The sequence below is a fragment of the Tamandua tetradactyla genome, chromosome 19, assembly GCF_023851605.1.
Source record: "Tamandua tetradactyla isolate mTamTet1 chromosome 19, mTamTet1.pri, whole genome shotgun sequence".
NCBI lineage: Eukaryota > Metazoa > Chordata > Mammalia > Pilosa > Myrmecophagidae > Tamandua > Tamandua tetradactyla.
This window is the reverse complement of record NC_135345.1, coordinates 43,796,124-43,823,248: the sequence shown is the minus strand read 5'-3', so window position 1 is coordinate 43,823,248 and position 27,125 is coordinate 43,796,124. Positions and strand designations below refer to the sequence as shown.

At 38.5% G+C, this 27,125-nt stretch overlaps 1 protein-coding gene across 18 annotated transcripts in view; it reads right to left on the bottom strand.

Annotated features, from left to right (window-relative positions):
- The window catches only part of LIMCH1 (LIM and calponin homology domains 1), a 388,350-nt gene that overhangs the window by 174,267 nt on the left and 186,958 nt on the right, over positions 1–27,125 (bottom strand). For all 18 annotated transcript variants that reach the window (XM_077136731.1, XM_077136732.1, XM_077136733.1 and 15 more), the window contains exon 3: positions 26,960–27,029. In XM_077136731.1, the coding sequence (XP_076992846.1) occupies positions 26,960–27,029 (70 nt within the window). The remainder of the gene's footprint in view (positions 1–26,959; positions 27,030–27,125) is intronic.

Below are 27,125 nucleotides of genomic sequence, written 5' to 3'. Positions count from 1 at the left end.
ACAAAGAAAAGAAATAATAGTTTCTCTGCATTTTTCACTTGTCAGACCATACCTGGAAAAGAGTAGTCCAGAAACTGTCTCATAGGTAGTAGTGGAAAAACTGGTTATCATGAGAATATGACTGAATAGCGAGCTGGAGAAATTAAGACAAGTGGAGTGGCACTGGAATGCCCCTGTAACTTTGGCCAACATCCAAGTGATCCCCTAGACATGTAAGAGAACCAAGTTCAGTAGAGACACTAAGCTGACCATCCAAGATTCATGAGCAATGAATGTTTGTTTTACACCTGTTGTTTTGTGTGTGTTTGTTACACAGCTTAACTGCAACAATAGATAAGTTAGGAAAAAATAAATAGTGGAAGGTCTATCATATGTAAGAGGAAGCAGGTAGTTTTATTTCCTTAGAGATGGTAGTAGAAGAATTGATTCAAATCCTTAATAGCTTACAGGAAGAAAACTTTGGCTCCAGAAAAGTTGGAGCTCTACAAACACTGAATCATCCTTCAAATGAAGAAGCTTTACATCATTAGAGTTTGGAAACCACTGGCCACCCCACCACTGTTTCACAAGGTCCTGGCTGCTAGAGCAGGCCTGACCTGGCCTATATTGCTGAACTTGTCAATTCATTTAAGTCAGGCACCTTTATCTGTTTTGTTTTTTCATTCCAGTGTACTCAGATAATAGCTCATGCTCTAGCACAGAGTAGGTATTCAATAAATACCTGTTAATCAGAAAATGAATGGAGAATGACAAAGCTGGCCCAAGTCACTGGATTTAAGAGGTAAAATGGATGAAATTGGGTCTAGAATCTTCAACAAATGTCAGCATGAGGTTTGGTCAATGACATCAACAACCCTTTTGGAATCTTGAGATCAGCATATTCTTCCATTCCTCAGTCTCTCTCATCCTTAGTTATGGCTTCTTTTCTTTTACTTACCATGAGAAGGAATCCCAAGCTCTTTAACAGGGGACATGGAGTACTTCAAGACTTAGTCCACATCTACACACCTACTTCACCCTTGAGGTCTAGGGGTCACTGGCACAAATTTTGCTTCATGGTTTTGTGCCTTTGTTCATACTGTTCCATATGCCTGGAATTCATAAGCCACCTTTTTCTTTCTGCCTAGCAAACTCAATTATCCTTTAAGACTTAGCTCATATGTTATCTTCTCTAGAGAGCTTTCCCCAAATTGCCAAGTGGAATTTGACTATGTCTCATCGGAAGTTAAAATTTTTATAATTAATCATGTTTAACTTTTTGTTCTGGCTTCCAGGAAACTTGGAGTCAAGTTTTTGCCCAATTATAGGAATCATAAGACATTTGTCTTTTGGTTCTATTGATATATTCCATGGTCAAAGCCTTCTGTTTCAACTGAATCTCTATATTTTTGTAAGATGACTGAAGTCCTTTGTAGCATAAAAAGGCTACCAATTAATTAACTAATTACCTACTCTTAGCAAGCCTGCATTTTTACCCAGGAAATCAATAAACCATGTTAGCAATACACTCAAAATAAGATAAGCCAAATGCAAAGTAGTCAAATATTCTTTTTTTCAAGATTGTCTTCCACTTCTCCATATGGTTTTGTTCTTCATCTGGCTGATAGTTTTCTGTTGCCATGGCACTTAATATTTATACAAACAAAAAAGCAAAGGAACAATTCTTGCCCACTTCCTGTCAACATTACTTAGAATTTCAGGCCAAGTAGAGTGTGATTGATTCCATCTCGATGCACCCAGAGGGGGTGAAATGGAATGGACTTGAGCCATTGACTCCAGATAATTTAGAAAGTGGAAGGCTCTTTTTTCATTTTTAATACTTAGGAGTAAAACAAGCTCAGGGTACCAGATTATTTTTCCTCATTGTTTAAGTCAGTAAATATTTATTGAGCATCTACTATGTGTCAGGTATACAGAGTCTATAATGAATTTTGGGACTATAATAGGAAATAGATCTTTTTTTTTTTTGCATGGGCAGGTACCAGGAATCAAACCCAAGTCTCCGGCAAGGCAGGCGAAAACTCTGCCTGCTGAGCCACTGTGGCTGGCCTGGAAATAGATTTTTAAGTAGTAGGCTAAAGGGCACAGAACATGACTAAAGAAAGAGAGCTGCAATGAAGTTGTTGTCGGGCGGCTTGCAATCTCTTGAAATTTGGGTATATGATGAAGTTTTATTAGTTTTGACAGAATTATTTGGAATCTATGATAAAACTAATGAAGACTAGATTAAACCATAATATCTTACTAGGTAAAAAGGGACCAACAAATGACTGCAATAGAATCTGCACATAAATAATGTGTGAATTCAAAATGATTTGTATCTGATTGTTCAAGTAAATAGGAACACTTGTAACCGGCAATTCTTTAGGTGCTTACAATTTTTCTTTTATAACAAAAACAAAAAAAACCTTATTTTCCTTTTTAAAACGTATCATAACTTAGCAATCCAGTGCCTCATGAAGGTATCTGAAACAGTAGTAAGAAATTCCTTTAGGCTATGGAACACTGTGGTGAAGAGTCAGGCTTGGATTTAACCTCTCTGCATTTAGTTTCTTCATTTATAAAATGAGGATAGGGAAAGAGAGGCAAAGGGAAAAAAACAAAGTGCTTGGGAAATCTGTATAATAAAATGATAAAATGACCAAGAGCAAGGGTATGGCATCAGACTCCTGGATTCAAATTCCACTCTACCCTTATTCACAGTGTGCTGGTTTGAAATGATGTACGGACCTTAGAAACGCCATGTTTTAATCCTAATCCCATTTTGTAAAGGCAGCCACTTCTTCTAATCCCTATTCAGTATTGTATGTTTGAAAATGTAATCAGATCATCTCCCTGGAGATGTGATGTAATCGCGAGTGGCTGTTAAACTGGGTTAAGTGATGACATGTCTCCACCCATTCAGGTGAGTCTTGAGAAGTTTCTAGAGTCCTATAAAAGAAGAAAGATTTTGGAGAATGGAAGATTTGGAAAGAGTAGAGAATGTTGCAGCACCACAAAGCAGAGAGTCCACAAGCCAGTGACCTTTGGAGATGAAGAAGGAAAATGCCTCCCGGGGAGCTTCATGAAACTGGAAGCCAGGAGAGAAAGCTAGCAGATGACACTATGTTCACCATGTGCCCTTCCAGCTGAGAGAGAGAAGCCCTGACTGGGTTCACCATGTGACTTCTCACTTGAGAAAGAAACCCTGAACTTCATCGGCCTTCTTGAACCAAGCAGCTAGCAAACTAGAACACATGGCATATACCTAATAGCCCTGAGCCTCAGTTTCCTCAATTACAAAAGAAGGATACTCGTTGCATCTACCTTGTTGGGTTGTGAGGATTAAATAATCAATGTAAAGTGCTTAGAACACTGTATAGCATATCATAAACACTCAAGAAGCATTAATTATCATTATAATATAAATGGTTTATTGTAGGTGCTCAATAATGACAGTTAATATTAACAGTATGGGATGGGATAGGGACCACACACTTTAAGAGGCAGAAAAGTCTTAGGAATCATTCAGTCCTATCTTTCATTTGACAGAAGGTAAAACTGAAGACTAAAATAACTAATTTCCTGCCCAAAGCCTCTGAGCTCCAGGGACACGGCCCAGGCTGCAATCTGGGTCTCTGGGCTTCCAGTTCAATATTTTTGGTTTGAAACATCCTGTAGCTACAGGTGATAGGATTGTAATAAAACCAGTTTTTCATGACTATTCTCCAAAGGGGAAACACAATATGGGGATTTGGAGGGGGGCAGGGCAAGGTGAAACAGTCACTGGCAAAGAGAAAAACTGAAGATTGTTCCTTGATCTGGGGTGTTTCTGGGAGGCATCAGGACTTAGTTTTGGGTGAAACCAGCCAAGGATTTTTAGGTTACAAATATAACCGTAGAAAATAAGAATGACTCTGGGGAAGTACAGATTGATTAGTTACACTTTCAGATAGGGTCAGCTGATGGAGCCATTAATCACATGAACAAAAATAGCCATTATTTTTTTAAAAAGAGAGAAAATTTACTAATAGACTAAAGAGACTAATTTACTAAGGGTTATTTTTTGGAGGGGGTGGGAAGGGAGGCAAAGTATTTCTTTTGGAATGAGTTTCTCACTATAAAAATGAGTCGAATAATGTGGTCATCATTGCCAAAACGCTGTAGAGGAAGCGACCATTCAAAGCACTTAATTCAACACTCTATTTTCAAATGAAGAATAGACACAGAGAGCGAGTGGCTTGCCCAAGGAAACTTGGCTAGTTTAATTTCATTGCCACATGGATAGGTTTATGGCTTAAAGTCTAAGCCTTAAACCAAAGGTAAAGATAAACAGAAGGATGATGAAACCTACATTATTGCAGATATCTCCTCCACCATTCAGTGAGAGCATACTATGTGCCAGACAACACACTAAGTTACTTCCTCTACCTTCATTCCTCACAAACCAAGGAATGAGGAACTCTTCTCATGCCATTTTATAGATGAGGAGATAGAGTCTTATGGAAGCACTTGAGTGACATTGCATCAGCACCAGCAGCATTGCTCTCAGCACCTTTTCCTCAGTAGCTACGAGGCACCAGGTAAATGTACTAGTTGTTGTACAGACATTAGCTCATTTAACTCTCACAACAATCTTACAAGGTTGGTACTATAATGAATCCTAATTTTACAGATGAGAAAGCTGAAGCTTAGCATAAGGTTAACTGGCCCACAGTTATCAGTGGGAAGTAACTAAGCCAGGACATGAACCCTGGCTTCTGCAGGTTAACATCTTTAAGAATAGGAGGGAGAAAGTATCAAGAAAAGTCTCCATTTGCAAATCTTTGACTCTTCCACTGGTAAAGACCCAAGCTGACAGGGATATAGATTGTGAATATCTTAAAGAACTTGTGTAGATGGGGACAAGAGGGTCTTGGCATGTATTTCTGTTGCTAACAGAACATGGAGTTGAGCTAGAGGAACAATGGCACTGGCCTAGAAAAGCAACTTTGTTCCAATTGTACCCAAGTTCACTTCTATTTTAGTGCCATAATCTATGACAGAGGAAGCAATATGCTCATTCCCTGGAATGCCATAGCTAAATGGCACAGTAAATCAGGCAAGAAAAGAGTATGGTAAAAGCTCCTGAGACACTGAATGATGAGGGGTAAAGAGAAGTAAAAAACAAGAAAGTTGAGGGGAAAAGAAAAAAAGTGATCAACACATTGATTTCATTCGATGGACAGACAGACAAGTACAACAGTACAGCATAAACATTGTTTCCCAGGGATTACTTTTATTAACAAACATATAACTAGATTTCTTTCTCCTTTATAGAGAAGTGGCGTTCTATACATTGATAATATATCACCAAATGACTGCTTAGAAATCTGTTGACAGAGACTGAGAAATCTTGCTGAATGGAAAAAAACAGGTAGGGTAGGCAGGCAGAAATCATTTATTTTTGTAAAGCATTGTTTAAACTTTGTGTTGGCAAATTTAACCAGCATAACAGCTAAGCACTCTAAACTATGGCCAAAAAAGTAAAAAGCCAAATAGGCATGAAATGAAGTGAATATTCTTGACTGAATGCATTATTTAGTCTACTAACTGCTTAAGTACATAAACTCTGTTTACCTGACTTTTTGAAAAGTCAAACCCCTGACTTCTTTTAATAATTATTGTCTGATCAACCTCAAGAGACTATCCCCCACTCATTCATTGATTAAATAACCATTTAATAAACTGTAGTGTGGTACCAACACTCTACACCTTAACTTGCAACAGTTTCTTTTCAGGAATATACATGAGTAAAGAAGCCTTTTAAATAAATTGGCAGAGAAGGCCAAAGCCATAAGTCAAGGTCAGCATTAAGTTTAGAGCCAGATGACACGGTAGCTGCCCAATCACTCTTGCTGTGATTTTCTAGCGAACCTCTTGGTTTGCCAATCCTGTTGATTCCTGTCCTTCACTTTCCACAGTAATTCCCCCCTCATACTGACAAACAGGAAAAAAACACTCAAGTTCTTTCTTACATAATGTTTTTTTTTGTGGGAGATTCAGAATTCAAAGAGCCTTAATGCTCTTTATCATTTCCACTAGACGTCAAGGGCAGGAAATAAAAATATTTTTCTCTTCCGACTCAAATACAATACCCCTTTGTGAAGCTGCTAAGAAGCTAGAAATAGCAAATCTGGGAAAATTTTAAGGTGAAAGATATGCATCAAAATATTTAATTTTGCTAAAAATACCTCTAAGTTGTTCTTAGCATTCCAACTTACATCACAACAATATTCAGTACCAGTGAACAGAATCTATTCCACCCTATATATGAGGTTATACAAATGTGTCAAAATAAGCTGTTTGGTAACACTGATGTCCCCAAAGGCATTTGCCAGTGCTGGGCAGTTGTTTTCAGGATGGAACAAGACAGAATAGGAAAGAGAGATCAATTCAAATTACTGCATTGTCATCATCTGGCAATAGGAGTTTAGATCCAGGACGCAAGAGGTAACTCAGGCAAGTTGGAGAGTCCCTCAAGGCTAAACCTATGACAGAAAAGCTTGTGCGGTCCTAATCAGCTGCCTCTAGCACAGACAAAATGAGGCTCCCTAGGACCTATAACCATCCTAACTGTAGTGGAAGCTGGGCTAGTATACAGAGATGAAACTGGCATCTACAGAAGATGTATGTGACCTGGGACTCAGTGTTCCAGTCTCATCACATGGAGACACACGAGAAAAGATGAAGAAAGAGAAAACAGAAAATAAAAACTCAGCCATGAGAGCGAGGTGACTGGAGTGGTGAAGCTGGGTAAGTGCTGGGCATCCAGTTTCCTGGTTTCTTCTATGTGGGCTTCTCTCTGCCACACCAGAGCCTCCCACTCTCAGTAGCTCCCCTCTGCAGGGGTACAAAGCAGATGACAGCTAAGAGTTCTTTAAGTCATGCCAAGGAAAACACTGCAGGGTTAAGAATACAAGAGGCTTCAGATATCTTGCTACTGTACTCCTTTTTATAAAAGTTTCAGTAAGGGTGTACATACACACACACACTTAGGAAAAAAACACTTTCTAGTTAAAGGGTTCAAGAATGTTCACAGTCTTCATAGCATTGCTGTGCTCTTAAACTCTTTCACCTGCTCCATTTAGTCTCAAAAGGGTCGTAGATTTATTTAATGGCAGTTTACCTTTCAGTTGGCCCATTACAAGTCAAAGCATCACACACAAAGCATCCGCATAATCAAAGGTTTGGGACAAGCACAGGGAGTCTGAAATACAAAACTGAGAGTTCTTCATGTTATTTACTGTGGGGAAAAGCGTGCCCATAGCTGAAAAGGTTGCATTTCAGATAAAAATATGGAATTCAACATCAGGAAAAGGAATGTTTCCAGGGCTGTTCTGTTAGCATTTTCCTCAAATCTGTCACCCATGCAGAGGAAAAAAAATCCACAAAAACCCAGCATCTGTGAAATGATGGGGTAAGTGATCTGCACTTCAAGAACAGTAAGATCTTTCTACCAAGTGATAAAAACCTATCACAAAGCAAATGCCCACCATATGGCCTCTAGAAAAGTACAACACAGGGACCCCTTTGTTTCTTATCAGTAACCCGGACAGAATATGAGTTCCCTGGAAGGTAGCCCTGCTGTGAGGCTCAGAGGTTTGACAGGGGAGCTGAGATCTAGATAGAAGAGCAAAAGGTGATGGAAATACCCTTTCTCGGGTCGTTCGATTAATTATACCCATAACATTTCAGTCTACTGAATGGTATGCGGAGGACGAATTTCAGTCTATTGCATGGTATGCTATCCTGGATCCCTGTGCCCAAGAAAAATACAAAAGCTTCAATTTGGGGCAAAATGTACATAAAGTTGGGTTGTCACGTATAATAGACCTGGTCCATAGTCTTGCCTAAGTAAATTTCATGAAGAAAAAAAATCCAACTTACTTCTATGCAAGTTATGTTGGGGACAAAACACTATTTATTCAGTAACTCAAAGATGCCCCTAACACCACCCTTGAACATATTTACTGTAATTTGTAAATAAATGTAGGTTAATATATTTCTATTGAACACACAATAAAATATATGTTTACTTTTAGTGTAAACTACATACTTTTAATTCTTGTCTTAAAGGAAAGCAGTTGTCTTAAGGACAAAAAATACTGCAGAGAGAAATGCCAGCTCTACACAGAATTAACACTGGCATCTCTTAGACACAGTCTGTGTGTTACCTCCTCCCCCACATATCATAAATTTTATGCAATTATCTTTCTTTGAGCCAACCTGTTCCTCACCAAAAAACGTGGCAGATGGTAACAGGATCTCTTGACCATTTTATGTGGCAATCAGTTTTGCCAGCCACCAAAATAGATAATTCTTTAGAAACAATGTAAGGAACATTTAATAATTCGTTTAATTCTCATTTTCAAGGTATTGGAGTTCATTCGTATATGCACTATAAGTAAGTTTTTTTTCTCTTACGGATAACACCTGCACTAATATAATGTTGTCCTTTGACTTCAGAAAATACCTAGATCAGATTTACTCATACTAAAAGAGAACGTAAGCTACCGTGATGGGTCTATTTTTGGACTCAACGGAAATATCAACATGGCAATCAACCTTACAAATGTGTGTTTTAAGGGAATGGAGGAAGATACAGGCAGGGAAAATAAGTCAACTTCAGTGAATAGATAGTATGAGCTCTTTTAAGGCAAAAAAAAAGTCAAAGAAACAAGGGGATGTTCAGTTACTAATCAATCAGATTTTGTTTTCATTTTCTTTTTTACGAGTCTACTTATATCAACTTTTCTCTAGATAGTTTTTCTTTCTAAAAATTTTTACTGTTAAAATTCATATACGTAAAATTTTTTGTCCCTAATTACTTTGGCTGAATAGTTTAAGAGCAAAAACCTCCCGCCATTAGTACCTTCTCAAAAGAAAGGCTATATGTATCACCAAGAATTTCCTCAGCTTTGCCATATTCTTAGAAAAGCAAATATAGCAGCAGTAGCAGTCTGGATGAAATCAATAATTAAGAATTTCTAAGGGTGGTTAGCTACTCTGGGAGTGAAAATTGAAACAGAAATGAGGAAGATGAAAATGAGTTTGTCTATCAGAAAAGACTCTGGCAGATGTAGGGAGAGGGTGCAAAACCCATGATGTGTACTAAGGTGAGGACACTAAACTCAAAGCAGCCAGAATTCCACCCAGGCACAGAGTAGCCAAGAAGGCTACAAGCGCAGACCAATTCCAGACTGCAGCTCATGCCACAACTATGGCTGACCTCAGGCTTTCAGGTGTCAGTACTGGGGTCAGCCCTAGGAGGGGCAGGGAAAGCACAGTGACTTTTCAATTTGTATGCTTTATGGAATTTGCAGAGACGCGGCCAACAACAGCCAGGGGGCTATTTACCAAAGTCATTCTCCAGCACCACCCACAGAAACGCTTGTGGGAATCACTGCCAAAGCGTACATGGGAATCCAATAGAAGGAACTGAATGCAGCCATGTAAAACATGCCCCAGTCATTTCGTAAGCTCCATTTCTTCACAGATGGACATTGTGGAAAAAAAGACTGCCTCCAGAAAGCAGGGACCCCGGGAAGTAATCCAGCCACCAGGATGAAAGCAGAATGAAAAAAATATTATTTCACTGCATAATTACCAGGTCTGGGCTCTACGACATCTAGGGATAAAATTGCCACTCAAAATCAGACCTGGTTAAGGGAATGAAAAGAAAAGCCACAGACTGGGAGAAAATATTTGCAATCTAATAAATATTTGCATATCTACTAAAGGATGTGTATTCAAAATATACAAAGAACTCTTAAAATTCAACAATAAGAAAACAGAAAAATTATTAAGAAATCTGAACAGAAACCCAAGCAAACGTTATACAAATGGCAACAAGCATATGACAAGATGTTCAACAGCAAATGTCATGAGGGAATTACAAATTAAAACAATAATGAGATACCACTGTGTACCTATTAGAATGGCAAAAATCGAACACGCTGCTAACACCAAATGCTGACAAGGATGCAGAGCGCCAGGAACCCCCATTCATTGCTGGTGGGAATGCAAAATCATAAAGATACTCTGTAGGAGAGTTTGGCAGTTTCTTACAAAACTAAACCTAGACTTACCACATGATCCAGCAGTGACACTCCTAGGTATTTACCAAAACCAGTTGAAAACTTATATCCACACAAAAACCCACATGCAAATATTTATAGCAGCTTTATTCACAATTGCCAAAAAACTGGAAACAACTAAGTTGTCCTTCAATAGGCGGACAGATAAACTGTGGCACATCCATGCAATGAAATATTATTTGGCCTTAGAAAGAAATAAGCTGTCCAGCCATGAAAAGACATGGGGAAATTTAAATGCATACTGCTAAGTGAAATAAACCATCAAGAAAAGGCTACATACTGTGTGATTTCAAATATATGACATTCTAGAAAAGGAAAAACTATAGACAGTAAAAAGATCAGTGGTTACCAGGGATTTAGAGGTGGGGAGGAATAAGTGGACATGGTGTTTTTAGGGCAGTGAAACTATTCTGTGTGATACTGTACTGGGGGATACATGACATTGTGCATATGTCAAAACCCACTGCATAGAACCATAACACAAAAGGTGAACCCTAAGGTAAACTGTGGACTGTAATTAACAATAATGTTTCAGTATTGGTTCATCAATTGTAACACATCTACCACAATAATGCCAGATGTTAATAGGGGAAACTCTGTGCTGGAGCAGGGAGGATATATGGGAACTCTTTGTTTGCCCCCTCACTTTTCCTACAAACCTAAAACTGCTCTAAAAAAAAGAAATCTATTAATGCAATTTAAAAACAAAAAAAACCCAATCAGATCTGGTTAAAGGGCAAGTGATCGAATGGTACAAAGAGCAAATATGGTTCACTACAGAAGATGCCCAGAGTTAAAAAAAAAAAAAAAAAAGGATTTACCTAATAAAAGTGTCAGAATATTCTACGTGCCAGTACCTCCAGACAGAGCTCAATGGTTCACATACGCTCTTGTATTTGCAAGAGATGTGACACACCAGGCTACGAAAGGACTGCACAGAAATAAGGCAGTACAAGAGGCTGAAAACAGAGGATCCCGAAAGAAATCCAGCCTTCCTCAATCTACACTCTCAAGGTCGAGCTTGGGACTCAGGGTCTAATAAGCTGTGGTTCTTAGTTCATGTCATTAAAACAACTGCTTTGGTTCTCTCATCCTTTTACTACTTACCTCTGTGCCTTTACAATTCAGACTGATTATACACGACTCGTTTTGATTTCCCTCCAATTACATGGTTCAAGCTTATGACTGTGCTTACGTATCTTTCACTGCCTTTACATTGCTGTGGCGTTGGGCTTTTCATCTCGCTCCATATACACACTGTCTCCCCAATCCCTCACTCTTCACACCCAGCTGGGACCTAAGTCTGAAAGGCTCATACTCAACATTCTTTTTTAAGGTAGAGAAAAAGGAGCACAGCAGGCGTGTTCATGGAACCCATGAATTCATAGTGCCCAGCAACCATCTAAAGTCTAGATTGCAGCATGCATGAGGGTAAGGACGACTGCTTCCTTAAAACACTGAACAGCCAGCGTTTGGTGGGTAGCTAACATTGAGTAGCAGCTCAGTAACTATTTGTTGACAAATTGGAAGTAAACTGTTTTTTGTTTTGTTTTCTGAATTCCATTTTATCGTCAAGTTATTCTCTCTACTGGACAAAGGAAGGTTTGTAAATCACTGGAATCATGGTTTAAGAGGACTAATGAACACAAAAGACAGGGTTCAAACTCAAAAAAGTTCCCAAATTCATCCCAATAACCAATAATCCTCTCCTCTTACTCCTCCTTCTTTCCTTGAACTACATGACAGGAACAACTCTAGGCTCTTTACCTAACCTACATTAACTAATTTATTCTTCATGTAAACCATATGAGGTAGCTACTATATTATTCCCATTTTACAGATGAGGGAGTAGAGACCTCATACTAACCTGCCTATGGCTACAAAATTGCAAGCCTAGGAATTGTACCTAGACTTTCTGCCTCTAGAACATCAGCTCCTAGCCACCAGGCTGCACTACCTTCTGAAGCACAGCTGTTAAAAAGGGCAACTAAAGGCCATTCATTCAAAACTCCTTGAGTGTCTACTATATACCAGGGATTAGAAATTTTCCACCAATAGCCACAAACACTGTTCTGTATACATACAATCAACGTCTCTGTTGCTTTCCTAGTTGCCATCTGCCAAATCTCCCAAGAGTAAGCATACTGAATCAGTCAGACAAGAAAACTCAATGAGGGTGGGTTCTTTTTCCTTACAGAAAATGATCACCATTCCTCCCAGCATTACTGGGACTATATCAAGAGCCAGCGGGGACTCTGCAGCTGTATGGAATGGCAACAGATAGAGACCTGAATGGAAACAGGGAAATGAACAAAATGGTATCTGGAAGTTCCTTTTTGCTTTATTATTATTATTAGATTTCGGAGATGTGCTGGCAAGTTTCCCATGCCCTACTTAACAGTCAAAAAGGCAAACCATGCTGAGAGTGAAATATTCTTGCCCCTTCTTCCTACTCTTGGGAAGGAAGGTCCTCAAGGCTGGAAGAGTTATGACCACCCCGTTGTCCTCCATATACCCCACACAGAGGGCAGGAGTTTAGGGTGGCACATGGCCTCAGGCAGAATTCCCGATACAAGGCAAGCAGCTGAAGCGTGCAGCATGTGCGTCTTACTTGACCCTCACATTGCACGGGACCCACCCCTGCAGCGCGGCACAGCCCCCTTCTCCCTGGGCTGCTGGAGCCGCCACACAGGGAACCACCCGAAGGGAAGTTTCAAGACTCCTGAGACATTTAGCCTATTCAGCAGCATGAAGGAAAAAGCAGTCGTTCCAGGAGGGAATAAAACTGAGGAGTTGGCTGAATAAAGGTGATAAAAATAGATTTCCCGACTCTAGGAAGATGAATGATTTTGCTAGCGAGATTCGCCTGGCTGTGTCAGCTTGGTTTTCAACCCAGCCTCGTGAATTTGCCTAAGGAAAAGCTCCTTCCCCGAGATAGCCAGTGCCATGAAGTGTTTAGTGTTCAGGCAGGTCTGACAGGATTTTATTAGAGAATTTCCCAGATATAACCTCCTTTCCATCCCAGGTCAGCAGTAAAGACTCACTTTCAAGGGCAAGGGCTAAGTGCACTAGGCTAGGCTAAGCAACCCTTAAATCCAAACTCCCTGCCTCCTCACGCCCCAATTTTCTTCTCACTTACTTTCCTCCCCATTTTAAGAAATGAAGTTATTTTGCTTTTTTAGAAAGCAAAGGTAACTGTAGACATGAGGGGAGAAGATGAGAGGGGTCTCAGGGAAAACAGCACCTTATACACATGGGGGCACATTTCCCCTTTACACCATGTGCAGCTGAATAACAGCGCATTGTGATGCATCTTTAAAACATAGCGGAGTTGCTTCTAATTCACAAAATTCTTGAAAACCTTCTTTATTTTGGCTGAACTCATGTGTCTGTGTGTGTCCTCCACCACACACCGGAAAAGAAAAACAAATGCTTTCCTTAGGAAAAAAAAAAAAAGGCTTAATTAAAAGCAACATGTGGTAAAAATGTCAGGGGACAGGCAAATTCCACAGGAAAGTAATTTCGGTATTATTTTAGTCACACCATAAGTGCATAAAAAGCAACATTTTTTCCCAAGTGTTACAATCTAAGTAGCTTTCTTCCTTTCCCCACAGATACCCATAAACCTGTTTGTTTGTTTGTTTAAAGTTTACTTACCCCCACGTGTCCTCATATTTACATTAAACTCCAACACATCCACGCTGGAGAAGGGTGGGGCATCTCCCCTCGTGTGTTCCCACGGCGAGCCCCAACAGAGCAGCCGAAATGCCCTACATTCTCCTTCCCACAACAGCAATCACCCTGCTCTGACCAAGAGCAGGCTGCAGCAGCCTGAAATGCTGATGCCGTAAAAGAGAGCTAACTTGAAGACAGCGTGATTGCCACACCTATTGGGGAGGGGCGCGGAGAATTTTGCTCCCTTTGAGGAACAAAATCCCAAGAGGTACAACTGGCTGATTTAATGTGGCCAGAAAGCTTTGCAACAGCCCTGGCATGTTAGTAGGTAGGTGATCCTATCAGTAAATCTGAATGTGGACAGGCACCTAAGGGGGGACTAGAAGAGACAAGAATTCACGTCCCAACTCTGGAACAAAACAGCTGCAAGACTCCAGCCTTCCTCATTTGTAAAAAATGAGTCTCCATTTCCTCATTTGTAAAAAAATAAATGATGTTTAAAAAATAAATTTCTAAACAGCTTCTAGCTCTCAAACTCTAAGGCCATTATAATAATCGTGACCATAATAACTAATAAGTGCAGTGATAAAGAAGTTACAATATATTGGAAACCTACGATGTACCATAATAAGCATTTTTCATACATTATCTCATTTCATTCAACAATATTGAGATGAGATTTAGCAACTCCATTTATAGTTGAGGAAACTGGTGTACCCACTCCATGAATTTCCATGACAGTCAAGGATCATCATATCCATTCAATGTTTTGAATTTAAAAGGAGGCATTTCATCTTTGTGCCTAGGAAATTGAGATGACATTCAAGAATGGAATTTTTGCACTGTTGGGTGACTGATGTGTTTGCAGTCCTCTGTTGGTATAATCCTGAGGTTCTAGTATTTATGGTTATGGCCATTCATGCTACTGCAAAATCTATTTCCCACCTGTTGTTTTTTATTCCACCTCCCTAAAGGACATGAAATATTTCTTTGTACAGATTCTAAAAATGGGATGCTGAAATAGTCTAGCAGAAACATCATGTGTGGATTTACCGTTTGGAATTTTCAAGGGCTATAAAACAGTGTTTACAACCAATTCCTCATTTATAAAAGGTATTCAATTGATATGCCAACTGTCTCCTTGGTATCCTGCCATGTATTGATGCCAATACCTCAAAAAGTGGGCTGACATTTAATAATTATTAGTAACTTTTGTGTTTCCTTACCTATTTTATCGTTTTCTTACCTTATACTATATTTTATCTTTATCTTCAATCATCCTATTTTGAAGTAAACTTTTAACTTTAGATTTACAGAACATTGCAAAGACAGTGCAGAGGTCCCATATAACTCACACCCCACGTTTTACATTACTACAGTACATTTATCACAACTAATGAAAAATGTGAGTACGCAATTCTCAGTTAACTCCATGCTTTATTCAGATTTCATTAATTTTTCCCTAACACCCTTATTTTCTGTGCCAGGAGCTCACCCAGGATGCCATTTTACATTCACTTGTCATATCTCTTCAGCTTTCTTTGGACTGTAACTGATTCTCAGACTATCCTTGTTTATGATGACCCTGACAGCTCTGAGAAGTCCTGCTAAGGAATTTTTGTAGAATGTCCCTTAATTTGGGTTTATCTGATGTTTTTTTTCATGGTTAGGCTGGGGTTATGGGTTTTTATTTTGGGAGGTAGACCACAGAAGGGAAGTATGACTCTCATCACATCATATCAATTCTCTGTTTCATTTCAATTGTAAGGAAAATGTTTAAGTCTTCAATCAAAACTTTAGGCTGAATAAGTTTAAGTGTTAAAAGATAAATTGAATATCAAACTGTTCACCCAGGAAGACAGTATTTTATATTGTGGAGAGAATGACCAAGGGGAAAACTAATTTTTACATCCATTTGACATAACAGTAGATCTGATACTCCAGAAGGAAGCCAGCTAATTATAAGAGGTGTCCAGCAAGTTCTTTTAAAATGCTTGCCAAGAGAAACTTCCTACAAAAACAACCTCAGAGGAAGGCACTTTTAGCACTACTGTTTTGCCCTAGCATAGTCTCCCTCTTTTTGTGATACTTTCCAATAATATTTATTGGATTTTTTTTTCCCGCTGTCAAACAACAGGAGCCCTACAAACCTGGGTTTGGGGTACATGTAAAAATCAATTTCACAGGAATTTGTTCTTTAGGTAAACCTTGACTGTGAAAAAAATGTAAGACTTAGGCTGAAATATGCACTTCCTGCTATTATATAATTTTCCTCACAGTTCATAATTGAAGGTCTGTTCCTAAGGGGAAAAAATGAGGAACTGATGTAATGTCACAAACGCTGCTAAATGCTGTTCATTGAATGATAAGGAATAAGTTGTTGCTTTCTTCAAAGAATGGTATTTTTTTTTCAGGAACAAGACGGAGAAAAATCTAGGAAAAAAAAAAGTTTTACAACACTGCTACCTCTGCCCAGATGCAAAATAATTATGGAAAGAAGCTTGAAAAAATAATACGTGGTGCCTGAAGAGAATATTAGACTTCATCTAACAAGTGTAAGCATTCATAATATGTGTATGAGAATTTATGTTCTTGGCTGGTTTACCCACCCACTTCTGAGAGTGAAGTGTCAAGGGGTTGAATAGGGAATAGACGGTACAAAGATCAGTTCTCCATGATTGCAAATTATAAGAAACTCCTTATAAGCCATGATTTTCATATCTAAATGCAATCGCTGATGACTTCTCCAGTGGTCTCAAACTCTTTTTCACCCACCACTCCTTCCCCCAGTCCCTGCCAATATAGATGAAACAATTCAAAGATAAGGCTGCAATTTGAGGAGAAAAAAACTTCAAAGTTTGTGGTTACAGAAAAAAAATCATTTTTATTCATATATACTTAATCATAAGGATTTAACTTCAAAATAATATATTCATTACCCTAGTCCAATTTTTTAATAACTTTTTCCTAAGTTTCAAACCATGATTTCCACTTGTCTGCCAGACATCTGCACTTCTCTTAGAGATGGGCCAACTTAATATGTCCAAAAGAGAATTCATCTTTTCTCTTGGAATCTATTTCTTATTTCCCTGCTCCCATGACTCCTATGAAAGGCATCAAAATCCTCCAAGTTGCTCAAGCCCAAAACGTAGATGTCATCTCCCTAAGATTACTTATCATATTTCTTTAATTTAAAGAGGCACATTCTTTTCCACCTCTGAAATAAAGAAGCATCTTTCCATCACTGGTATCTTAGCATTGGGTCATAATTTAGTTCACAAGTTTTTTTTTCTTTCTTCGTGACACTTAAAGAGAAATGATATGGTGGTGCAAGGGTAGTTCAGTGGTAGAATTCTTACCTGCCATGAGGGAGACCGGGGTTCGATTCCTGGCCAATGCACTTCCCAAACAAACAAAAAAAACAAACAAAAACAAATTTCAACAAATGGTGCTGGAAAAAAGAATGAAATTCACATGGAAAAAGAATGAAATGTGATCCTGCCATATAGTATACAAAAAAAAAAGGAAGAAAGAAATGGTGTGTCTTATAATTCACTGGATATTACCTTCAGTAAATATTATAAATCTTTCATCACCCTCACCTCCACTTCTTCTATCAAGGTTTAGGTCTTTCGACTTCTCTCACTTGGACTCCTTGTTAATTGACTCCTGTTGCTGGTCTCTTCTCATAATCAGCTTTTTATACGGCCACCAGAATTATCTGGAATACAAGTGCCCCTTGTTTTCAGCGGCTTTTATTGCTACAAAATGGGTCTAAACATCTCCAGCAGGCAGTTCTGGTCCTAACTTCTTAGTCTAGGTCCATTTCTCTCAGGGACCCAGGTATCCTGGGCTCCACTTGTACTGTATGCAAGTAATAGCCACGCTCGGTCTGGACTCATATTCTGGCTCGGAATCTTTCCCATTTCATTTCTTGAGAATCGAATGGCCTTGCCCAAACTGTGATGGTCTTCACGATTTGTAGCCACACTAATAAAATCCCACCTTTTCTAAAGTCCTCAATATCAAACAAAAATGTCTTCCTTATTCTTCCTTGCATATTATACTTCCTTCACATTTCAGTCTACCTTATAATACACTTCACTTTTAAATTTTTCTCCTGGAAGGTGAGCTCCTGAAAGGCAGGAACTTTGATGTGAATCATAAGCAGATTTTCATTTAGAAGTCAAAAGAGAACCTTGAATGTTATGCAAGAGAGAGTTTGAAAGGAATATAGTGTTATCTTTAAAATCTTATAACCATAAGGAACACATTTGCAGGAGAAGGAGAAATCTATGTCCTGATTTCTCAATAGATGAATACAATCAATCCACTCACTGTGGATTGATGATCCCTGCCACCTGGTTTTCAAGCACTTGTGCAATCCCCTTGATTATAAGCTGGATCTAGTGACTTGCTTTTAATGAATAGACTATGGCAAAAGTGATGGAGTGTCACCTCTGAAATTAGGTTATAAAGAACTGTGACTTCAAGTCACTTGTTCATACTCTCTCTCGTTCTTGCTTGCTTACTTGCTCTGATGAAGCAAGTGGCCACAGTGTGGATTGGTCTATGGAGAGGCTGACATGGCAGGGAGACTTTGGCCAACAGCCTGCAAGAAGCCCAGTGTTGCCAAAATCCACATGAATGAACTTGGAAGTGATTCCTTCCCCAACCAAGTCTTAAAATGATATCATCTGATAAGGTGATTACAATTCTCAGGAGAGATCCTGAAAGAGAGGAAACAGCTATGCCATACCAGATTCCTGACCCACAAAAACAATACGATAATAAGTGATGTCTTGAGCCACTAACTTTTGGGGTAATCTGTTACACAGCAGGAGCAAACCAATGCATTCACCAAAGAAGAAAATCAGGAGATGATAATTATAATCACAGGGTGGATAGTTGGGGGCTAGAGCTCTTATTCAGTCTCCTAAGTACTCAAAAAAGGTGAATGAGAGAACTAGCTCATTGGTCTGCTCCAAGCATATGAGTGATGAAAACCAAAAGCCAGCCGGTTATGAGGCCATTCCTGACCCACTCACTGTGGGGAATGGCTCTCATTGACTACGAATTTTTATCTTTGTTATCATTGTGTGGCCAAGTCTTTTGGTTTAGGTTATTAATAAACTGTATTCCTATTTCCCAAGAGTGATGAGTGTAGTGGGAGATAAACCTAGACTGTTACCTTAGATCAGGAAGAGTCCTAAATGCCTTTTTCAGGTGTTTGGATTTTATTCCATGCTGGAGATTAAATCATGTACCCCACAAAAGACAGGTTCAGATCTTAATCTGCATTTCTGTGGCAGTGAATCCACTTGTAAATAGATCCTTTGGCCAAATTGAATCAGGGTGGGTCTTAATGTATATGGTTGGAGGCATTATAAAGAGAGTATATTCAGACGCAGTCAATCAGAAGAAGTAGAAACCAGAAGTCAGCAGAAGCCAGAAGAAGTCAGAGAGGAGAGAGGGACTGACATGTGATGGAGGACAACCATCACCAGAATGTGCTTGACCCCAGAAGAAAGCATGGCCTTGCTAACATTGTTATTTTGCACTTATAGCCTTCAAAACCATGAGACAGTAAATGCTTATGGTGTAAGCCAACCCATTGTGTGGTATCTGTCATAGCAGCTCTGGCAAACTAAGGCATCCCATATGCAGTGGGGAGCCACATAAAGTTATATGAGAACTTGAGGGACATGTGATGATACATATTTTTAGATACTAACTGTGGAGGCTGTTACACTTACAGCACACAGGCCATATTGATTTGGGGGATGTTAAATAACCTAAGAACCCCTCAAGCTCATATTTCTCCATTCAATTGAATGTAGAGTTGAATGTCCCAAAGACACATGTGTTTTGTTTTCCTTACAGTCTATGCTCTTTTATGTTTAAACCTACTAAAATGTCAACCACCATGCCTACTTTGGCTTGGCTTTGGCACCAAATCTGAGGACGGCAAATTGAGCATTCCGTATGTGTATGGTGTGGGAACATAACCGAGGCTTCTTTTACTGAGCACAGTGCTGAGGATAAAGGAAAGCATGTCATTAAATTTCATTTTGGCAGCTATACTTCACAAGGTCTATTCATTTTGCTCAGTGCAATGTGCCTCCTTCACACAGAACATCACTTAGCTACCAGTTTTCAGTTTTACCCCAGAGAACAGGACCACCTCCTGAGAACCCTCATCATACCAGACAACTACCACAAAGAAGAGAACATGGCAGGAAACATATACTAGGGCAGGAGTGTTCCAAGTCTTTTCTCCTTCTCTGTCCATGAAGTAGAATTCTGTGTCTGACTGTTCCCTAGTCTTTGTTTTTCAGAATCAGGATCATGGGTGAAAGGAGTCTTGGAAGAAGATATGTCTAGCTGGATTGATCTGTGTTGTAAAATGCTGAGGGTTACTAATAAAGACAAAGGGGTGAGAGTCGAGAAAGACAAGCAATAACATACTCTGTATCTAGAAGGTTTTAAATAGTTGGGGGACGTTTGGGGGGAACAAGCAAGAATGTGCGTGTATGTATGTGGAGAGAGAGAGAGAGATAAGAGAAGATCTTAGGAACTTTTGGTGCATAGTATGAAAGGAATTCCTCATTGACATTTTTTAAAGACTTCATTAAAGATTTCTAATGCTTTCCTATTATTATGGGTTGGCAGACTAGTGTTGCATTGACTGTCATGACAAGGCAGCTTGATTTTATAGGTGTTATAGTAGAAATATTACATAGAGCAATTCTTTTTAAAATAGGTCACTGTCTAAATTTGCTTAAATTAACAGATCTTAAATGAGAAGGGTGAGAAGTTGTCTTCTATAAACAAATGAGATCTCGCTGAAGTTCAAAGAGAACTAAATTGTATTAAGGCTTAGCAGAGATGGTGTGAATACAGTAGAAAAGTCACAGACTCAGGATTGAGCAAACCTGGATTCAAACCCCAATTCTGCCTGTTATTAACCGGAAAGGTGGTAACTTACTTCTCTGTGACTTGCTTTCCTGAAATACGGTAAGTATATAGCAGTAATGCTGTATCCCAGGCTTTCTGTAAAGATCAAGAAAGGTAATCTAGCATTGTACCTGGTACATAGTAGGTATTTAAAAGATGGTGGCTAATACCAAACTCTGAATTCTGTTCTACAACTAATTGTTGTGCTGAGCTTTGTAATTTATTACTTTTTGTATATATGTTATTTTTCACAAAAAGGAAAAAAAAAGTTGATTGTGATGATAAAAATATATATGTATTCCTTCTAGCATTCAATGTTCTGAAGCAGGTACAAGATAAAATATGAGATGATGCTATGGTAACCCACGACAAACTCTAGGATCTGTCTTATAACTATTTGTTGAAGAGTGCTTTGAAAACTATTGATTTTTTCTTTCTTTGCTTTATATATATGTTATATTATACAATAAAAAAGTTTTGTTTTTTTTTTTAAAGGTGGTGGCTATCATTTTGGCTTATGCCTCTGGCCTCCCTCTTTGCCTTCTCTGCCTCTCTTCTGGCTTAAAATACTAACTTTAACTTAAAGAGAGACAGAGGCAAAGACTAAAACCTTGTTCGGTTTTTTTTTTTTTTTTTTTTTTTGAGGCTAACTATAAGAAAGCTGTTGAAGAGATGGTAAAGGCTCTAAAAATTCTAAAGCAAGTTGTAGAGTATAAATCTAAAATACAAGACACTGACAAGAATGAGCTGAGGCACACAATAGCGAATCTCTAGTTTGAACTTGCAGAAAACCTCCTTTTGACAGGCAGATACCCGAAACCCCTGGAACCCAAATTTATAGCATTGTCATCCTCCTAAAATATGAAGTTTACATAAAGGCTTTTCACTCCTGCTACTCAGCTTTCAACACTTTCATATGTCTATTCTTTTGTCCAAAACATTAATAATTTTAATCTTCTCATAATATGGAAATCTCAACAGCCCTTTCATCATTTCTCCTACTCTGACCTCCCTCAAACAATGAAATGTCGAGTGTTCTGGTACTGGTTACAAAAGACAAAGCAGATACCTTTTGAAAGCTTCCTAACGTCCACAGAATTTATGGAAACTTACATTTTTATCCATTTTCAGGAAGCCCAGCTCTAAGCATACTTGAAACACTATCTTTTGATTATAGAAAAATGCTTCCCTTTTCCAAAGAATAAGTTTTTGAATGGTTAGGGTTATTAGGTGGTGGAATAACCTACCACTTACATTCCTCCTACATCTTAGTAAACTTCAGCTCGAGTCAAATTTCCACCATTCATCAGGCTAAGAGAAGTTCTGTGAAGTGAGGCTTTTCATTTCAAGGCACAGGCCAAGGGGAAGAAAAAAATGATGAACTTAAAAAGTGCATCTTTGTCTTGTCCTCTTTCTCATGATAGGCAAAATAATATATCATTACATGTGATCCATCTTTAACTATGTAGCACCACCAAGGAGAAAGATGGCTGAACTTGGGGGCTACCTTGGGCAAATAAACTCCCTTTAATGGATCACAAATCCTCATTTATAAAAGAAATATGTTTATGATGCCCTTCATCTTTAAAATGCTCTCTTTTTTAGGATCATTTTCATAGATTCTTAAGATCAAGCAAGGTCTAGGAAGGTTCAACATCAAGTACAGGACCCCCAAATATTATCTATTTCAAATTATACTTCACATATCTGTGCACACAAACACACACATGCACACACACTCATAGAAGGCAACTGTCTCACTCTAAATCTAGGCAAGAAAAAGCTTAATTCCAAAACTCCTATCATAAGCAAGGATTTCATACGTTTATGTCTTTTGCAACAAAGTCCAACGTTCCTGTGATGAAACCAAATGATCTCTAATGACCATTAAATTGAGTTTCAGGATGTGACTTGATTGTGCAATACTGACGAACTGGCAGCCTGAAGGGCAGAATTTTAAAGTCTTTGGCATTCCAAGACCTAAATTTGTGGTCTTTCTCTCTGGCAACAGCTAATAGTATCACTAACACCTAAAAAAGAATGCAAGCATCTGCAGGCGGTCACCAGGCTGCTTCATATGTCAGCAATTGTTACAGAAGAAGCCCAGACCCTGATTCAGGGTCTTTGCTCTCTTGCCAGGAAATGATTTTCAACTACTTTGTTTTAACACCTTCACCCCTGAATTCTTTGTAACCACAGCTAAACTCAGGAGCTAAAATACACCTATTCATGCCTTTGTACATCCACATGTGTTTATAATTTGGGTGTGCTGGGTGAAAACACACTTTTCTATTTATCTTCAAGTCAAGCAGCTGGGCCATCTTAATGGATTGGTTTCTCAACTCCAGGCCATTTAGACACATGGGCATGGACTGCAGTCACGGAAATCTCTCTGGCCATGTTTCTCCCATCTCTGCAGCCCCAGCTACTGCTGGCTCCTAGATCAAAAGACAGAGCCCGTGAAACTGAGGACAAAGTACAAATAAACCCAAAGCCTGTAGCTCACTTGGGGGGTTCACTTTCTGTCCTTTCCTGAGCATCAGGAACATCAGGAGGAAGAAAATGCCATGGAAAAAATATGCTCACACAAAAAGCCTGTATTTACTATCTATACTCCCCCAAGCCTCTGCCTTCTCCAAATTACTACTTAACTGAGGTTAAAAAGAGAGAGAAGATGATTAATTTCTTATCCCAAACTTATTTAGAAAAATTTCAAACCTACCAAAACACTGTAAGAATACTGTACAATGAGTATGCCTTTATACTCTTTTCGCTAAATCCAACATTATGCCACATTTTCTTTCTCTCTTACTACCTGTGTGTGTATGCAAAATTATACATAGATACAGAGAACTTTTATTGAACAATTAGAGTATTTGTTGTACCCATAAAGACATGTCTAAATACTCCAGCATGTATCTGCTCCTAAAAAAAAAAACAGAGGTATTCTTCTAGATACACAGAACAGCTATCATGCTCAGGAAATTCAGTAGTGCATCTATACTATTTTCCAATATTTGGTCTATATTCAAATTTCTCCAATTGTCCCAATAATGTTTACTGTAGTTGTTTTTTTTTTCCTCAATTAAGGATCAAATCAAGAATCACACATTGCACTTGGCTGCCATATCCCTTAATCACCCTTAATCTAAAACAGGTTTCCAGCCTTTTGGGGATGGGGAACTCTTGAATGGTCTTGGCAAAGTTAAAGAGTAAAGGCCAGTTGTTTTGCAGTGTGTTCCGAATTTGGAATTGTCTGTTACCTCAGAATTGGGTTTAGGCTAAATATTTTGGCAGGCATTCTGTCGAGGCAATGTTGTGACTTCTCGGTGCATTGTGAAGACACCTGATGTCATTTGGACACGTTACGTGTATTGATAAGTCTGATCGTGACCTATTAACTGCTTAAAGCCAGTGTCTTAATATGGATGTTCAATCATTTACACTCCTTTAAATTACAAACTGTTAACAACAGTTATTCAAAAATCTTACTCCTCAAAGGAAATTTCAACACAGTTGACTTTTATCTCTCTCATAGATTAACTCATTTTCTCCTATAATAGGAGATGCTATCTGTATTCTGAAATAAAGGATTATAGACCATTGCCTGAAAACATTCGAAGGGAGGAGGCTTTATGTTGGTTCTTAATAAATGAATCAGATTTTGTCAAGAAGAGCAGGACAAGGTTAGTATGTGCATTAGAAGTATCATACGAAAAGGCATCAACTGTGAAAGTGAATCGTGTTGGGAAACTACAAGTCAACTGCAATGGTCCAGGCAAGAAACTGAGGATGGCTTCCTTCAGGGCAGTGACCAAGGAAAGGTAGACAAGTAGAGAGATTGGAGAAAGTTGCCAAAGGTAAACTAGGACAACTACATGTCTATTATGTCTTTATTGACAATGGGAAATAGATAGAGGGACATGGTCATTTAAGTCTGATATGAGATGCTGGTAGGACATCCAGATGGAGAGGTCCAATAGGCAGAGCTATAGGTCTGGAGTTCAGGTCAGAAATGACAATTTGGAAGCTGTGAAGAGTTCAAGTCGTGAAGGCAGACAAGGTGAGTAAAGTAAGGGAAAGGACGACAGGCTTGAAGAGAGAACCTTGGAAGAACATTGGCAAACAGAGGTAGGACTGCTTCCTGTCAGGACCCCAGTTAGTACACTGGTTTTTGGAAGTCTTGATTTGCAGGTAACAGGGGGACAGGAAGATGATTTGATCAGATTTATAGATTCAGGAATCATTAGTGAATGGACAGTAATTTGCCAAAATTTATGAAAGCATTTTTGTGGACTAAAGATAATGAATTGGCAAAGAAGATATAAGTGATAAAGGATGAGGGTAAGTGGAGAAGCATTAGTTGGAAAGGAGCAAAAGAATACAAGATGAAAAGGACAAGGTGCATTTGTCATGTAAACTGTCATTTAAATTGAAAGGAAATTCAAAGGCAAAAAGAGGCCTAGATGTTAAGTAAGTGAATAGGAGAACTGAGTTCTCTTGGCTTTCTTGAATCAAATGACCTGCCTGCTCCCCAAACCAGAGGCAATATGTAAAGAAGATTTGACCTGCAATAATAAATAATATAAAGAAAAATCAAGTGTCCCAAACTCTTAATTTTACTAAGATTATGATTCACGTTTCAACTGACGTTTCAAAACCCCTTTTTCCTTAGCTGCTGTACTCAGAGCTGCTTTCTAATGTTCACATGAATTTCATCAGGGCCTTGACTTTATTTAATAAGTCATTAAATCCTGGGGCAACGAGGTCAAGGGATACATAGGTTTGGGAACTGAACAGGTATTTGTCAGGATCAGTAAGATCAAGGCTTCAACATTGTAAGAAATGGATTTGATAAGGTTTTAAATAAATAATCAATGGATATATGTACATATTAATATGATATATAATGCACATTAATTAATCAATTAATTAATTAAACATTATTAAAATAGCTTCCTTCCACCTTCCTTCCTGGTTACTTGCCTTGTTTCTTTCTTTGTTTAGTTAACTTACTTTTTTTTTTTTACATGATTCTGACAAATGAAATGAAGGATTTTTAATGACATCACCAACACACTATTAATCAGTATGGAAAATAAAATGCATCCACAGAAGTAACAACTCTTAAAATAAAGGAAACATACATTTCATTTCAATGTGCTGAAACCATATAGCTCATCGCCATGACCCACACAGTTCTCAAACACAAATGACTGTTTGTCACATCTAATTTCATTAAGTCATTGTGATATGGCTAAGAAACGTTTTAACAACAATCAGTAAGGTCCACATAGGATCTTGCTTACATTCTTGAAATTTTTCTTATTGTTTTCTTCAAAACCACATGCACAAAAGGCAGTCACAATGGAAGCAGTCAGTGAATCATTACCAGGTCACACATCTTCAGCTGTGTGTGTGTGTACGTGTGTGTGTACATGTGTGCATGTGTCTGCATGTGTCCACTTCTTCCCAGAACTAACAATAGTTGGTTAGTTAGTTAGTTGGACATAATATTCAACCCCTTTCCTTCTGTTATACAAAAAGCAACCTCAATTAAAGCAATTAAAATTCGTTGCCAAGAATAATGAAACCTATCAATGCATGAGGGAAAAAAAAACTTGCTTCTGACCATGTGTGCACAGATGAGCTTTATCTGGTTTTTACATGGGTGAGTTCAGAAGGGCTTTGCTTAAGCAGCTCTCCAGACAGCATTAAGATCACCTTAGAACCTCATATGTCTTTAAAATAGTCTGCAGTGAATGTTTAAACATAAAATAGATTTTTAAGATTGAAATCAGTAATTTATCATGTAAGTGCTGATTATTAATCACCTTTTTCTCTACCTCCCCTCCTCTCCCTTCTAGAGGAATGCAATGAAAAACTAAAATGAGAAAACTATAATTACAATCACATTCCTCCCCTAGGGTCAACCTCATTATCAGCCTCTCACCCCCAAACAAATTCACTTCTATAAGAATGAAAGTTCTTATCACTCATGGGAAAAATACAGACAAAGATTAAGATGCCATTTAGGCATCACTGCAATCTTTCATTTTTAAATGACCTCTTAGTTTAATGGATTCAATGCATTTCTCATTCAAATGGAATATATATTGCAGGAAAGAATGGTAATAAATGGTACTGTGGTGACCCTTAGGTTAGAGCAAAGGAATGTCGGAAAATAAATCTCAATTCTGGATACTCACCAATCCTGCAATGGGGGTAGGCAATCTATTGATCTTTTTAACAAGTCCTGGCTTTATAGCATTCAGCAACCTGTCATGAAAAAGACAGAATGTCATGTGAGACATAAAGCAAGATGGATCACACAAATCACCTTTATCTGGGGCTACAGCTAAATTGCTGAATAGG